This window comes from Drosophila nasuta, chromosome 4 (genome assembly GCF_023558535.2).
Source record: "Drosophila nasuta strain 15112-1781.00 chromosome 4, ASM2355853v1, whole genome shotgun sequence".
In the NCBI taxonomy this organism is placed as follows: domain Eukaryota; kingdom Metazoa; phylum Arthropoda; class Insecta; order Diptera; family Drosophilidae; genus Drosophila; species Drosophila nasuta.
In genome coordinates this window covers 1,235,770-1,253,279 of record NC_083458.1, presented here as the reverse complement: position 1 = coordinate 1,253,279, position 17,510 = coordinate 1,235,770, and the positions used below count along the sequence as shown (strand labels likewise).

At 34.5% G+C, this 17,510-nt stretch overlaps 1 protein-coding gene across 8 annotated transcripts in view; it reads left to right on the top strand.

Moving 5' to 3' along the window:
- The window catches only part of LOC132794861 (zinc finger protein 2), a 55,714-nt gene that overhangs the window by 12,615 nt on the left and 25,589 nt on the right, over nt 1–17,510 (top strand). For all 8 annotated transcript variants that reach the window (XR_009633345.1, XR_009633343.1, XR_009633344.1 and 5 more), the window contains exons 3-4: nt 5,626–5,674; nt 15,630–17,458. Coding sequence is in view for 5 of the 8 variants with exons in the window: in XM_060805126.1 (XP_060661109.1) it covers nt 5,654–5,674; nt 15,630–17,458 (1,850 nt within the window). In the remaining 3 variants the exon portion in view is untranslated. The remainder of the gene's footprint in view (nt 1–5,625; nt 5,675–15,629; nt 17,459–17,510) is intronic.

Sequence of the window (17,510 nt, the reverse complement as noted above, 5' to 3'; positions counted from 1 at the left end):
ATCGAAACAAGTACGAAAGCTTGACTGTACGATACCCGCTACGCATTTTCAATAAAAACATATACTTAAGATATACCCAAAAATGTACTTATATACCAAAGCCGATATTTATACCATAGAGTAAAAAAAATATACTGGATACTGGAGTCAAAGGGACTATGATTCGATAGAAGTAGACTTTTTTGTCATACAAAAGTATTTTCTAAAAAAATCCTACAATTTTTATATGATCGCATCCAAATTTTCGGGAATCATAAAAATTGTAGTTGTTATTGGATCCAGCTTAAAAATTACACTTGCTATTCGGAAGTTCGCATGCGAAAAAAATTATATCTGTATATCTAAGTCTCTAAGTCGTCTTGGCTGTTTTGGGCAAGAATATATGTATATACTTTATAGGGTCGAAAATATCTCGTTCTATCTATTGCATACATTTCCCTCAGGCACAATGTTATAATACTTTTTTGTGGTATGGATAGCGGGTATAATTTACGGTAATTTCAAAGAATGTCGCGATTTACGAATGTCCAATAATAACTACAGTAGTTATGATAACTCCTTCGAATTTTTGTTGAGATAAGGTAAAAGTTTTAGATTTGTAGATTCAAGCAATAGTTTTGTGTGCTAACAATCAGATGCTGCAGTCGGGTCTTAACGTAGTCTTAACTCTATGGAATTTTCTCAACGTAAGTTTAGGCTAATTTTGTAATTATAAAACAGAATTTAAGAATCTTCATCCTATATGAGATGTTAAAAATAATTGATTTGCTTAAAGATGTTATAATTAAAATTTTCTATATCCAGCCAAAAACAAAATGCTTCGTCACACTTTTGTGTATATAGTACGAGTATATACATACATACATATGTACATATTATCGATCAATTGTTTTAATGACTTTAATTGACCAAGCAATGGAAATTTTAAAACTAATTGTAAAGAAATTGAATCAATGTGCAGTCCTTCGATTCAATCTATTGTACAGATAAGAATGCATGTGTATACAAATGTGTGTCTGTGTTTGCTTATAATCTTCCATTGTTAATTTGAGCAGTTGTTAGATGACACGAAATATTCTGTACGCATTGTAATAGCTAATGCGCAGACATACATACATACATACGAGTATGAATGTACATACACGGATAATGAACGTAATTAGAATGAGAGTAGCATCTGCAATGGAATGCAAAAGTGATGATAAGGTACTGTGCGGTCTAATCATGAGCATGGGAATATACGTATGTACATATGAATGTATGTACATATGTAAGAACATAACGCAATGAAATAATGAAGCACAAATTAAATGAAATTAAAAATGTTAAATGAATTTCAGCATAGTACCTAGTGTGCTCATAATTATGATGAATACAAGATAATTAGTCGATTAAGTATTATTAAATTGGTGAATAATTAATGTCTTCCTCTATTATATTATTATTATATATGTATGTATGTATGTATGTATAAACAGCTTTTTTTTAGGTAATTCATATGTGCATTTTTATATATATTTGTACGTGTGTATATGTATGTACATCGTGTGTGCTGTGTTACACTAATGCACATTTTGATTTTGACAATAATCCCTTTTAATGAGTAAAAAACCGTCTCGACAACTTCCGCTGCCGTTGTCGTTGATAGTTTTTAATTCTCGTTGTGCTTTGCGAGTCATCTTCGTCAAATTATAGTCTTGAATCACCCGCAATCACACCTTTGCTGAATACTACAAACATACAGACAAACACACACACATATCCAAGTAATCAAATGATTATAGTTTTGGGGGAGATTTTTACAAACACTGAAGAAATTAACTAAGCATTTAGCATTTAAAGGCAGAAAAAAAGAGTAAGCGCAAATTAGTTGTACATATGTATGTATGTATGTACATCATATGCACATATGTTCACATGAAAATAAGCAACCAATTTGATAGTTTTATCCCAATTCCCAATTCGGGAGAGGAAATGACAAAAATTAAACATTCATTTGCTCCAGCTCCATCTCGTGTGGTACTCGATGAAGATAGTTTTTCACGACCATATCGTATTTACTTTCGGCTTCTATGTAACCGCTTGAATATATATTTGGTTCTTTGGCTACCAAATAAGAAAGTGACATATAAGTTGCACGTTAGTGTATCCGATAGGGTAAAAGGAGACATTTCCGACCCCATAAAGTACACATTTTCCTGCCGAGACGATATAGCCATGTCCGTCTGTCCGTATTGAAAACTGGATATTAAAGACTATAATTTTTCTTAGATAAAATTTGTCTTTAGATTTTTTCTACGCCTACAAACTGAATAAATTTTGATGTTACAGTCATTATTTTCAGTACATACAATCATAATAGCAGTCCTTACGATTTCTGTTTTGGTTGCGATTAAATAAAAGATTAGGATGTAAGGAAAAAATTGTTTTATATGGCAAAACCGGCTGCTGCATTTGAGTCCTAGTTGGCTTGATTTCCAATATGGTATATTTTTTTTTTTCTATGTTATATAGGATTTACCATATGTTATGTATTGTCTGACTTCATTTAAAATTTTAGTGAACAAAATAATCATTGAATGAAGGAATTTTTGGCGTTGAATTTTATATAGGTATTATGTACATTCATAATATAGATAAGCATTTCAATATTAATTAGTCACTTGGAAATTTGTCAGTCTCTACACCTACATAGATCCCATTCTCTATAAGGGCTAGATTTTCGTGCATGTTTCGGGTAACAGTGCGATCGTAAAGTTCAAGTAAAGATCAAGTTTGTTTCAGATTTTTCCAATTCCCACATCCGCCCCGCCCCGCCCCGAAAAACGAAAAAATCGATTAGTAAGCGTAATTTTAAATTTAAATTTTAATTTATACGCATTAGTATCCACAGTAGTATTTATGATTCCTGAAAATGTGGTTGCAATAAAAATTGTGGAAGTAATACTGCAATCGAGTCTTAGTAGATTTGGCTGAAAATCTGATGTATTTTCTATTCTACAGTAAATACTTTTTTGGTAGTACGATATACCAAATATAGTCTTCGGTATATTTTTTGTATTTTTCGGAATATTAATTTGGTATATTTGTAGAATATGCTGTTGTTGAAAATGGGTAGCGAGTATCTTATAGTCGAGCATACTCGATTTTAGCTCTCTTATTTGTCTTATTTTATTTATCTGTACGTGATTGGTGCTGGCTCAATGAATGAGAGGCTTCGTGAATTTTGAAATAGTTTAACACCTTTTTGTGGGACACGAATTATGTCGTTGGCCGTTTCCAGTTTATGGGCATTGAACTCTTTTTATTTTTCTTTTTCTTTTTGCTTTTCTCTGTCTCTGTCTTTGTGGCTTTAATATTGAGCATGATCATGCGCAAATGGATACTTACCCGAAAGCCGAAACTGATGCTACCACGGGAGATTGATCCGAGGCACTGAAACATTCATAAGTATGTGTGTGTGTGTGTGTCTCGCAAATTATTATTCGACTCTTCACTTTAAACGTGCACAATACGTATACACATACTCGTACATTATACACATCTACATCTACACATATACATATACATGCATACGTACATAGAGCCAATTACGTGAACGCAATATTTAATTACCGCTCAATAAAATGCGGAGCTGACATGAAAGGGTAAATTAAAAGTGGCCATAAAAACGAATCTGTGTCGAATCAAGCCGAATTTTGTTTACTCTAGATATATTTAATACCTATTTGTTTAGCTATTAACGGATTCAATTAATTCAAATTCTGAACACAATCGGAATCAAAAATTCAATTCCATTGCATTTTTGGAGGATACTAAATAAAACTGTAGAGTAATTTAACAATAAAGATCCGCGATAATAATTGAAAGTGTAATATCAATTAAAAAGTCTAGTTTTTTTCTAACCATTTTTTTTATTTATTGTTAGTCCGATTTTCTGTACATTTGAATTTGAAACAAAAAAAATTAACAAAATTAATAAAAATATTATATAGAAAGTCGATGATTAAAATGCAATGTCAATAGAAATTCTATTGAGCACATTTTAAAGTGTATATGTCTTAAGCACCAGTTATAATAACATAATTGGAAAATAGCTGGTTGAACTTATGTTCTTGTGGTTTTGTTCCTCATACAATATTTTGGCGGTGCTAGGCCTTGGTATAGCTTAACTGAGTCTTTTGTCTGAAATTAGGACTGTTCCTGTGTCCAAAATTAGTTTCGTGATTCGAGAGTAATCATATAGCAGAGTACAAATTTTCTTTTCCCGTATTGTGTTCTCTAACAAAATGCTGTGAGTTAGAACCAGTTTTGAAACAAAGTCAGACTTGCTTTGTGAGACCTTCTTAAATGAGACCTGGCAACATAACATAAGCACCTTTCATATATTCACAGTTTACGTATTCCGCTCCGCACTCATGTTATTATTGATAGATGTGATTCTATTTCGCCAATCATTTCAACTCATTATGAGATTTATAAAAAGAGGATCACAACTGAAGTTGTATAAGATAGCATATCTTTTTTAACGATAAGAGAATAATAATGAATTCCAAATATCTTAAGATAGCATACATAAATATTAGGTGGTTACTCTATGTTTACCCGAAACCAAGATGTTAAAAAAGTTTTCTTTGAGCAAATAGGAATTCAATATAGCAGACAAAAATGACTCTAACATTTTATTTGCACTCCAATATAAAACTTCAAGTAAAAAGATTATAGTCGAGTCTTGTTGTATGTGAGATCTCTTCAATAAAAGTACAACTAGCACTGTTTTACTGTGCAGTGCTAAATTAAATAATATATTTGGTATATTGATAGAGTACCACATTCAAAATATACCATAGACGGCACAATATACCAGATTGTCAGTCAAAGCAACTCAGACCCCTAGTAAGTAGGCGTTTTTGTCCATACAAAAGTATTTTTTTAATATCTTCCACAATTTTTATCTGATCGCAACCAAATTTTCAGGAAATTGTTATTATTGCGGGGCCGAAGTGGGCGTGGTAAAAATTTGAAACAAACTTGGTATGCGTGCAAACATAACAAATGCTGTCGAAAAACAATTATAGCTCTATCTCTTATAGTCTCTGAGATCCAGTGTTTCATACGGACAGACAGACATGTCTCGGCTGTTGATACTGATCAAGAATATACTTTATAGAGTCGGAGTCCTTCTACCTGTTACATACATTTCCTGTCGGCACAAAGTTATGGGGTTGCGGGTATAAAAACACATACATATATTAGGACTTAGCAAAAGGTATATTTGGTATAGGAACATACCAATAAATTTATACCACATGCAGTAGGAAATTTACCAGATTGTCGTCGAAACAAATTATCAATTTTATGAAAAATCACTAATCAAATATTGCATATTAACAAAATAAGAAAAATTAAATTTGCAACTGGAGAAATATTAATTTGATTTCAGCACAAAACTAAAATTATTTATTAAATCAAAGGTCATTAAAAAAGTTGTTGAGATTAATATTGAGTTTGAGTTTTGCATTTACCAATATTAAATATAAATTGTAATGTTTCCTCAAGTAAAAATAATAATAATAATAATAATAAATGTAAATAAATAACCAACGAAAAATTCATTTCTTACAGACCATAAAACTTTTGCTATGGGGGGTGAATGACTCACCTAACTTTATCGGTAAGTTTCACTCAGTTCAACTTCATTTAAATAAAGGTATCATTATTTTAATACAACTTTGATGTTAAATAAAAATAGATGTATTGAAGATATTGACTTATTTTTTTTTTTAAATTAACGACATATCTCTTATGCAAAAATATAACCTGTTTTCATTTATTTGCATCAGCAACTTTTTTAATTAAAATCAAAAAACAACAAGTAAGAAAGTTACAGTCGAGTGTGCTCGACTGTGAGATACCCGCTACCCATTTTTAATAAGGGCAAAATATTGCGGTATCATTTTCAAAATATACCGAAAATACTAAAAATACTAAAAAATATACCAAATGGTATGTTTGGTATATCGATACAGCACACCATTTAAAATATACCATAGACGGCACAATGTACCAGATTGTCGGCCAAAGCAACTAAGAGCCCTAGTAAGTAGGCGTTTTTGCCCATACAAAAGTATTTCTTTAATAACTTCCATAATTTTTATCGGATCGCAACCAAATCAGGAATCATAACTACTATAGTAATTATAGTATATACCAAAATTCGCAACTCTAGCTTTAAAATTGCACTTGTTATTCGATTTTTTTTATTTGCGGGGGCGGAAGTGGGCGTGGTAAAAATTTTAAGCAAACTTGATCTGCGTGCAAACATAACAAATGCTGTCGGAAAAAAATTATATCTCTATCTCTTATAGTCTCTGAGATCTAGGTGTTCATACGGACAGACACACAGACGGACAGACGGACATGGCTATATCGTCTCGGCTGTTGACGCTGATCAAGAACATATATACTTTATAGGGTCGGAGATGCCTCGTTCTACCTGTTACATACATTTCCTGACGGCACAAAGTTATAATACCCTTCTACCCTAAGGGTAGCGGGTATAAAAAGTACAACAGTTTTCGGACCAGAAAAAGTCTGCGTAAAAAACAAACATAAATTAGTTTAAAAGAAAGCCATTTATTCATAAAATATTACACAAATTAGTACGAGGTAGGATAAATAGGAAGGTTTATTGTGCCAATCAAGCGTTTTAGCATTGCTTAAACCAATTTTTCGGTGAATTCTGGTGCTATTTCGATCCACTCCTCCAAAATTGCTCCCGAGGGAGGAAACCGCTCGTCAAACTGGGCCAAAAAGGGAAATCTCTACGGGAAATTGTCGAACTTGTTTTTAAAACGCATTCAATGATTAAAAAAGTCCAAAAAAAATTTGAATCAAACCGGCACAGTTCAATCAAAGCCACATTCTGGCCTCCAAAGTTGACCGATCGAGAAGAGCGGGAGGTTTTGAAGTCGGTGAGGCGTAATCCTGGGTGAACTGCCGCAAAAATTGGTCACGACATAAAGGAGAACTATAAGAAGGATTTACATGATAAAACAATCCGAAAAATTTTGGAAAAGGAGGACTTTCATGCTATATTCTGTGGTGGAATGTAGAATTATATCGATATTACAAATAGATTTCGGTATATTGTAGAACTTTTTCGGTATATAAATGAAAGCGATAATTATACCCGCTACTCATTGGGTAGAAGTGTGTTAGAACTTTGTGCCGGCAGGAAATGTAAGTATGTAACACGCATAAGGAGACATCTCCGACCCTATATATTCTTGATCAGCGGCATGTCTGTTTGTATGAACATCTAGATCTCAGAGACTAAGATTTTTTTTCGATAGCACTTGTTATGTTTGCACGCAGATCAAGTTTGTTTCAAATTTCAAATTAAACTTCTGACACATGGTTTAATAGCTTGCTCATCAAAAAAAGTGTGGAATATTTAAATTTGCAGGACTGCAACAGCTACTATTGCAAATAAATGCCTGTAAGCACATGTGCGAAAATACACATTTATTTATATTATATGTACCATATGTACGTGCATATATATTTACATATGTATATTTCTTTGAATAGGTGTATATCTACTCCCCGTACAGTCTGTGAGTTAAAGCAAAACATGACATTTGCTGGTCAGGCTATTGTTGTCATTGTTGCCATATTTTCTCGTTGTTAACGTAATGAACTACTGTGACTGTGATACTTCTGCTGAGCCGTGGACCCTGGCTTAACATATTGTCTTGCTACCCTGCTTATACTGCATATGCACATACAAACATTCATGTGTATATGTATGTATATGGACGTCAGAGTATAGCAACCTTTTCTCAGAACAGGAGGCAATACAATGCACATGCACACATATTAATGTACATACATACATACCACTATACATATGTATGTAGCTATTTATGGATAACTTTGAGTTCTTTTTGTGATGTCTTTGTTTTTGACTCCTTTGGTTTATTATTATATTTTTCACCCTTCCCTATTTTTACTCGTCCTGTCCTTATTTCGACAAGCTCTTTTGTGCCCATCTAGCTTATTTAATAAATGGATTCAAATATAATATCCTATTGAAAAGGGGCACAGATTCGAAAGATTCTTCGCTATTTTCCGTCTTAGTCTAGAATTAGTTTATAAAATAATCGCGTGTTATACATATATTATATGATCTTCATTCCATATACTTATGTACAACAAGTAAGAAAGCTACAGTCGAGTGTGCTCGACTGCGAGATACCCGCTACCCATTTTGAATGAAAGCAAAATATTGCGGTATTATTTTGAAAATATACCAAAAATACTAAAATTATACTAAGTGGTATATTTGGTATATCGATAAAGTATATATACCAGATTGTCAGCCAAAGCAACTAAGACCCCTAGTAAGTAGGCGATTTTGCCCATACAAAAGTATTTCTTTAATAACTTCGACAATTTTTATCTGATCGCAACCAAATATTCACTTTACTACTATACTTATTATTGTGTATACCAAAATTCGTAACTTCTTTGATTTGCGGGGGCGGAAGTGGGCGTGTCAAAAATTTTAAACAAACTTGATCTGCGTGCAAACATACCAAACGCTGTCGAAAACGCTATGTCTTATAGTCTCTGAGATCTAGGTGTTCATACGGACGGACAGACGGATATAGGGTCGGAGATGCCTCATTATGCCTGTCATATACATTTCCTGCCGGCACAAAGTTATAATACCCTTCTACCCAATGGGTAGCGGTATATATATATATATATATATATATATATAGTTATTTCTTCGAACTGACGGGTTGAACGAACTATGCAACTCACCACAGCCCAAAAAGTAAGAATTTGTTTGTAAAATTAAAAATCTTTATACTTCTAAATCAATTTCATTTCCGATAAAATACACTTATGTCAAAGTTTTTTCAAATCGTCGAAACATGCCAAATAATTCCTTTACGGCATAGTCTTCTTCTATTCAGCTTTTATTTCCTCAATCGACTCGAGGTCATCAACATGTTCCCGAGTCTCTTTGAAGTCTTTGTACAACTTATAAACATTTTTCTGCTACATGGTAGAATCCCAAAATTCCTTTCGTAACATCCTCAACGTTTCCAAAAAAATTTCAGTGATAGCAATTAAATCAAGCATTGTAAAACTCCAAGCGTAAATACAAATATTACTAATAATGACATTGATATGAAATTTTAGCTCATAGTCGTTAACAGTCCTGCCAACTCAAGAAAAAAAGACTAGCTCGAAATAATAGGTCCGCGAAGATTAAATTGAACTTTACTCTTGGCCTCCGTAGTACATAGATTAGAAAATTCGATCGTTCAATGAGTGCAAACGGTACAAGCTATCATTGGCTTGGGTGTTTTAAAATTCCCATTTTATATTAAATTGAAAAGTCCTGGGTTTTCAATTAAAGTATTTATTAGTTGATGCCAAATATTTTACAACACTTAAGGTTATCATAGACAAAAACTTGTCATAATTACACCCACTACCCATAGGGTAGAAGGGTATTACAACTTTGTGCCGGGAAGAAATGTATCTCCGACTCTATAAAGTGGTAATTTTAAAACTAGAGTCGCGAATTTAGTCTTTGTGACTCCTGAAAATTTGGTTGCTGATAATTTGGTTGTCAAAGTTATTAAAGAAATACATTTGTATGGGCACTTACGGGGGTCTTAGTTGCTTTAACTGACAGTCTGGTATATTTTGCACTGTGGTATCATAATGTTTAGTATTTTTGCAGTATATTGTTGGTATATTTTGAGAATAATACCGCAATTGCTTTTTTTTTCGAAATGGGAAGCGGGTATCTCACAGTCGAGCACACTGTAGCTTTAATAAAGAAAATATTACATATATGAAAATTCAAATGTGACGCGGGCGAAGTTGCAGTCCAAGCTGGTTAACAATACGTTTTTATAAGTACAGTTCGTTTATACATACATATGTATGGGGTAGGAGGCAATATTTTGAACGGTTAAGCTTCGGCAGTAAGACTGATCTAAAAAATTATCATATTCATACGCTTAAAAACTACATTCTCGGCAATTTTAATGAAGGCGGCAACAAGCTGAGCCTAAAATAAATTATATTTATTTTTCCTTTTTCGAATTTTTTTCTGCGTATTCTGTCGATTCTGAATTAAATTGAATTTTGAGCACATTTCATCACCGTGGAGGCGCAGTTGAAATCGCAGCCTGGAGTCAATTCTCAGAGCTTGTTCCTGGGATGTGGCTTCCTTTTTGTCGCAATCGTATCGACCCCATTGATCTCACCGAATTGAATGATTGTGAGTTGCTTTGTGTCTGAAAAAAAATCAAATTATCACAGCCATAACATATGTACATATGTATGCACACGTGATGGGTTTGGTGTGTTAGTAGGTATACGCAGTAAGTATGTCTGCGTAAATAAACAAGAAATACAAAACAAAAACAAAAATCTGGCAACAAGGGAACAATGCAAGCTCAGTCTGAAAACTCGGCAAGTGACACTTTTGTTTTATATTCGCAACTTTTTATTTTGAAATCTCAGAACAAAAGCGATTTCTGAGTAAAAATGCAACGTACCGCGAGCACACACACAATACACACAATTTGTATTGTGAGTGTACCTACACACAAACAGACAATACCCACACATACTCGTATGTATGTATGCATGTATGTATGTATGTACAAAAATTGAAGAGGTATGGAGGCACCTAAGTCTGTGCGGTGTGTATGTATAGGTAAGTATGGCTAAATAAAAGGTATCAGTTATGTGTGTAAAGGGTGTGTTACCCAAACCCCTTGCTCTTTTGTCATTCATGGTCATTGCTTGCTTCCTCTGCGTATCTCCGTGCTAGTGTGTACCCTATGAACAGAAATCACCCAATCCTTTTTACTATCCGGCCGACCACAATGACAGTTTGATGAATTCCCCTCGCATCAGATCTCAGGGACAATAAAAAACTCGTGGCTCATCTTATAATGGGTTCTGCACTACGCTTTTGAACTGGACTTGCATTCATTTCTACAGGAGCCAAATAGATTTTACTTACATGCATAACATACATAAATTATTCATAAATTAAATATTATTCAGCAATTCACCCTATTGTTTATTATTTGTGTCGACTCGTATTTATTTCCGATTAATAAACTTTAATATGCTACGATCCTGTATTTATATGTAATCAGAAAACCCCACTCTTAAACCCAAAACTTGGTATACCATACCATGCGGTAGAACGTTATTTTAAATTTGTACCGGCAGGAAATGTATGTAACAGGCATAAGGAGGTATCTCCGACCCTATAATGTATATATATTCTTGATCAGCGTCAAGAGCCTAGACGTTCTAGCCACGTCCGTCTGTCTGACAAAACTCGAATAACAAGCGGAATTTTGGAATATACATATGTACAATAATAACTATAGTCTTTATGATCTCCGAAAATTTGATGCGATCAGATAAAAATTGTCGTAGGTTTGGGTAGCGGGTATCTCAGATAGGGCACACTCGACTGTAGCTTTCTGATTTGTTATAGTTATATAATTGTCGGGAGCAGCAAACTGCTAATGTTAATGTAATGCTGTGACAGCGTCTGCCAGGAGCACTGCTTCTGCCGGAGAGAGAGAGAGCACTGCATGCTCTCTGACACTGTTAACGATGACGTGCATTTCGATCGGCTAATTGCCTTCTTACTTGTATTTTTATACTCATTGAAGTCGTGTCGGTGGCGAAGCTTGATAAAGTCACACCCAATATTACAAGTGGTTACATATACGAACATATGTACCACGAAAATAAACTTAAAATTTGAACTTTTGGGTTTAATTTTTATAAACAATAATTTAACGCGTGAAAGCTACTAATTAAGTTAATAGTTAATAGTTTGCATTCGCATATACATATGTACATATGTTTTCTTCTATTCGTTATTATTTATTTGTTTTAGATCATAATCATATTTATAGTTAAATTATAATGAATTTGGGTATTAAGAATATTAACTACACTATTGAATACACTATTGCGCCTAGCTGCCTACTAATAGAATTTGAAAGCGATAAAAAAAGTTTTTCATTCTAATTAATAAAATAAATAATTACATTGATATCCTAATGTCGATGATATCAGCCCTAGAATTTGGTGAAGATAATTGTTAATTCAAATATAAGATGTAGCGAAGGTGAGGGATAATAGGAATAAAGTGCCAAGTAAGGAATTACAGACTAGCAAGAGCACAATCATCGAACTCCCGATTGAGAAAGTTCAGTGCCTTATTCTGGTTCTGGTTGTATTCAAAACAAAGGCCAGTCAAGGTTCTGGTGTTTGCATCAATTGCTCTCCTCTTCTCCGTCCGAAAAAACATTGGACGGAGTATCAGGGGTGGATGACTCTAAAATGTTTTTATGTACACTGATCCAAATTTCACATAGATATTAGCATGTCTGAAGACCTTTGTAATTTGGATTGTAAGTTGAGATATTATTTCATTAATTTTGAATTAGTTAGTTGTGGATATAGGTTTAATTACGTCTGAGAATAATTGCTGCATACTCAAAAGGATGTCTTTAATTTGTATTTGAATATATACATATTATGTTCTTTTTTTTTTATGTATTAATTACGCGGCAAATAAAAATAAAAATTACAGCTGATAATTGGAAAATATGTAAATAGGGGTTTGTTGAGAGATCCTACATTTTACCCAATATTTCCGGAGGGAAATCGCGAAATATATAAATTGATTGAATTGACTTTATTTTGGCACAGTGTATGTTGAGGTTGCAGATGTTGATTGTTGTTGTTGCTACGTCTTTATTTCTTCTGTGTGTGGAGCAGTCGTTATCTGTTTTCATATTGCTTAACTGGTTTATATTCAGTTCGTCTTCAGCTTATGCTATGCAGTACACCCACACACAAATTCTCTCTGATATATCAACCACCACCATCCAAGTGTGGCATGCGGCTTTGCCTTTGGCTTTGACTGTAGCTTTAAGTGTGGCAATACCTTCGTTTCTTGCCCAGACGTGGTCGTGCAGTTTCCGTATCTGAGCCTGGCTCTTTTCATAATGTGTATGTGTATATTTGCCTTTGTGTAAGCAACTTGGTTGGTATGCAAAAAAAAAAAAACACGACTCCACGCACTCATCAGGTCTTAAAGGCGAAAGGCATGTGAATACGTTTACAAAGTCTTTTGATTACTCCAGTGATTCTTATAATATTCTTTTTGACGTCAATGCGCGCGTAACTTTTCCTCTAAACATTGACCAAGATGCATTGTTAGGATAGTTTTAAAAAGTCTGGTACTGCTGTATACTTGAAGTGCCCACGAAGACAACACTATCATATTTAGAATAATTCTTTATAAATACTCAAATTCCATATTCCAAATAACCAATAACCAATAATAAAGAAAAAGCATGTATGAAACCTTCAAATGAGTGTGCTGGACTGTGAGATTCTTAAATTATACCACGAAAAAATGCTAAGAAATACCAAAAACTATTGCTATATCGATATACTAATAGGTTAAAAATATGTCATACAGCGACGCAAGTGAGCAAAGGAGAAAATAATAATAATAATAAATAAAATAATAATGCCCTCGATCGAAGTAATGATAGTTATTTCTATTATAGTATCTGCATATCAATTTCATATACATAGGCAGAAAGTCGTCTCGCCTGTTGACATTCTAATGACTAACTCCCCTACCAATTCATTCGATATAAGCATAATAAAAAATTCATGATCGCAAAAGTTTTTAACTATACACACATACATATGTACATATGGTACCATATTGATGTGTTGACCACGACAAAGAATTTGCTCCATAATTGTCATTCGTTGCTTTAACAATTATGTTTAATTCATGCAATACTTGCTAAAACTATTCATTAGGTAAATTTAATTTTATTTCGTTTGCTGTACTTTAAAATATACTTATAAGAGTGTACAAACGAGTCAAAGGGAATTGCAATGATAGCCAAATAATTAGTCTTTTCTTTTAATGCAAAATGCAGTTACACTGGGTTGTGTGTGTGTGTGTGTGTGTGTGTGTGTGTGTGTGTGTGCAAAAACCGCATTATAGTGCCATTATAGCGAAGAGTTGTCATTAAATAGCTACAGTGCTTTAAAAGTCATACTTCAGATAATTTTGAAGTAATTACATATCTATTTTGCATTGTTGAAGCTCTCTCCCTTCAGTTTGTTATTGTTGTACCCATAGGGTAGAAGGGTATTATACTCGTAACTTTGTGCCGGCAGAATATGTTTGTAACAAGCATAACGAGTCATCTCCGACCCTTTAAAGTGTATATATTTTTGATCAGCGTCAACAGCCGAGACGATCAAACCATGTCTGTTTGTCCGTGTGAACACCGTGATCTTAGAGACTATAAGAGATAGAGCTATATTTTTAGAGCTATTTTTCGACAGCATTTATTATATTTGCACGCAGATCAAGTTTATTTCAATTTTTTTCTACGCCCATTTCAGCGCCCACAAATTGACAAAACTCGAATAATAATTGTAATTTTAAAGCTAGGGACAAATTTTGCATATGGGTAATTCCATGGCGAAATTTGAAATAAACTGAAACAATTTTAAAAATAAGTGAATGTTATTTTATTAAAGCTTAGGTAAGCACTATATTTAGAGGTAAGATTGATTTTAGAAACTTGTTCTGCTTTACGATAAAATATATAAATTCGTTCATTTTTTTGGCTTTGCGTACGAATTTATTAATTTTTGTACTTATCAGAACAGAAAACAAAACAGAAAGAAAAGTTCAAAACCACTCTTAGCTCTATTTAAAGTACATATCTAGAGCTATATAAAGAATCTTTTTTTTATTTTTAAAATTGTTTCAGTTTATGTTATTTTCAATGTAAAGAGTCTCGCACGGGTCAAATTCCGTCATGAAATTACCCATATACAATAACTATAGTCTTTGAGATTTCTGAAAATTTGATTGCGATCAGTTACTAGGCATCTTAGTTGGTTTAGCTGACAATCTGGTATATTTTGCACTCTATAGTATATCTTGAATGTAGTACCATATCAATATATTAATATATCAATATATTTTTAGAATAATACAATATATTACTTTCATTCAAAATGGGAAGCGGGCACACTCGACAGAAGCTTTCTTACTTGTTATATAAAACGACAATAAAATAAATTGAATTTTAATTTGTACTTATTCTGACTAGTTAACTGAGGGAACATGTCCTCTTCTCTCCATAAACTCCGAATGTGAAATTTGCTTATGTACATGATAATTTATTTTAAACTCAGATTAGAGACAGTGTTTGGACAGGACATGTGTTTTCTTAATCATCGGGAACTGTCGGGACAATATTAGTGCCCTACGTAGGTGTAAAACCACAGAAAGATGTGTGATCTTAAGATTTATAAAAGTATATAAAGTTATAATGACTGATATTTGTTAAGGCGATAGCTGTATAAATCAGCATCCAACTTTCTGCTCAGAATAGGAATGCTCAGAATCTTGGCGACGAGGTTATCTCTAATTAAGTTGTCTAACCTAATGTAGTGCTATACCTCAATTAGAAATTGAACAACGAATGTTTTTTTATTCGCAGTTTTCCAATACTAATGACGGCTCTCCAATGTCCAGTTCTGATGTTAAAACTTTCAATGGCAAAATAGTATACAATCTTGATGGCAGTGCGTTTATTATCGATGCAGGGAATGCGAATGTCCCTTCCTGCACAAGTTTAACATCTACAACGCTTACCAGCTCACTGTCGTCTACTTTCGATGCGCATTTAGTTGGACTGACGTCGACGTATACAACTAAAACTGAAACTAGAACTGGAGGTGGAAAACGCGCCCAAGGAACATCATTGGCATTGGCAAATAAAGTCCGACTCTTACAGGATCAAATCGTTGAGGAAAACGGAGTTGTAAAGGACTATCATCAACTAAGTCCAAAAATTCACTCGTTTCGTGTGGTCTCCGCTCAAGATGTCAACGCACATTGCGAGGACGGAGCTAATGTATTTCAAACGCATTCGCACAAGCCCATATTGATGTGCTTTATCTGTAAATTGTCATTTGGAAACGTTAATTCATTTAGTTTGCATGCGAAAGCAGAGCACGCGCTTAATCTGGTGGAGCTTGAGCAGCAGCTGCTAAAACGCGAATATTCTAGTGCCATCATCCAGCGAAATATGGATGAAAAGCCACAGATATCATTCCTTCAGCCACTTGATCCAGTCAACGCCGATGTCGGTGATTCTGGAAATGGCTGCAATTTGGTGGAGACTTCAGCAGTTATAGCTCCTAAACGTTGTCCCCCCGACAGTGATGGCAACGATGATCATCGAAATGACGACGATGATAATATTAGCGATGATGGCGAAAACGATATTGAGAAGGACGACGAAAAGAAAGAAAATGCAGATAAGACGATTGCAATATCTAAAGTAGCAGTCAATAGTACTGTGAAACTTAGTTCCTCAAATCCAGCAACAATAAAGACTAATAACACCCCTTCAAAATCAACAAGCTACAATACAAATACAATCAGAACAACGACAACAACATCGACATTGACATCTACAACGGCACCTTCATCACAGTCATCATCATCATCAAACCTAATGTGTGTCTCATCTGCGTCTATCTCTGCACCAGCTTTGGCTTCAGCATCGTTGCTAATTGACTTGGAAGTGCTGCAGCAGAAAAGTGATGATTCGCCTTTGGCAACTCGAACTGATAATCTAAGTAGCGATAAGTTGATACCAATTGAACCCACATCTTTCATGAGTTCAATATCCCCTACATCACGTCCACACCCAGCTGATGCTGCTCATTCCAACCATTCGACAGCAGAAGCTGCGGATGCATCAGAAGCCATCGGAGCTGCATCAACTGCGGCAGACATATTGCATCAGCATCTAATTTCCCTGCAAGGACCACAGCAATCAGTGCATTCCACTGGCGGTATCTTCCCACCGATAGAAGCTCCAGCTCACACGCATCTTAGTTCCTTTCATGCATCCCTGGCTGCACTGGCGGCAAACGAGCAAAATGCTAGGAGTGTCAAACTACTTTCGGACTTTCTTCAACAACAACTTCAAAATCAACAGCAGCAGCTACTTATGCTCCCCAGCAAATGCCCCGAACATACAGACTTTAAAGGAGTCGACTGCAAAACATGCGAGTTAATAGATATTCAAACTCGCACCAAGTCACCAGGTACACTACAATCTTCAACTCAATGTCAACCACAAAGATCTCCGAATACCAGTTCTAGTGGGGGATTGACAACTCCGATGCCCATGCCCATCTCCCCTAGTGCATCATCAGCTGTCAATATGGGCAGCACGACGACTGCGTCCAGCTTCACAATTGGTGCCTGCTCTGATCATATTAACGGACGTCCTCAAGGAGTCGACTGTGCTCGGTAAGTTCCGAACCCTCTACAGTGGTAGATATCATATAAGTAAAACGGATTA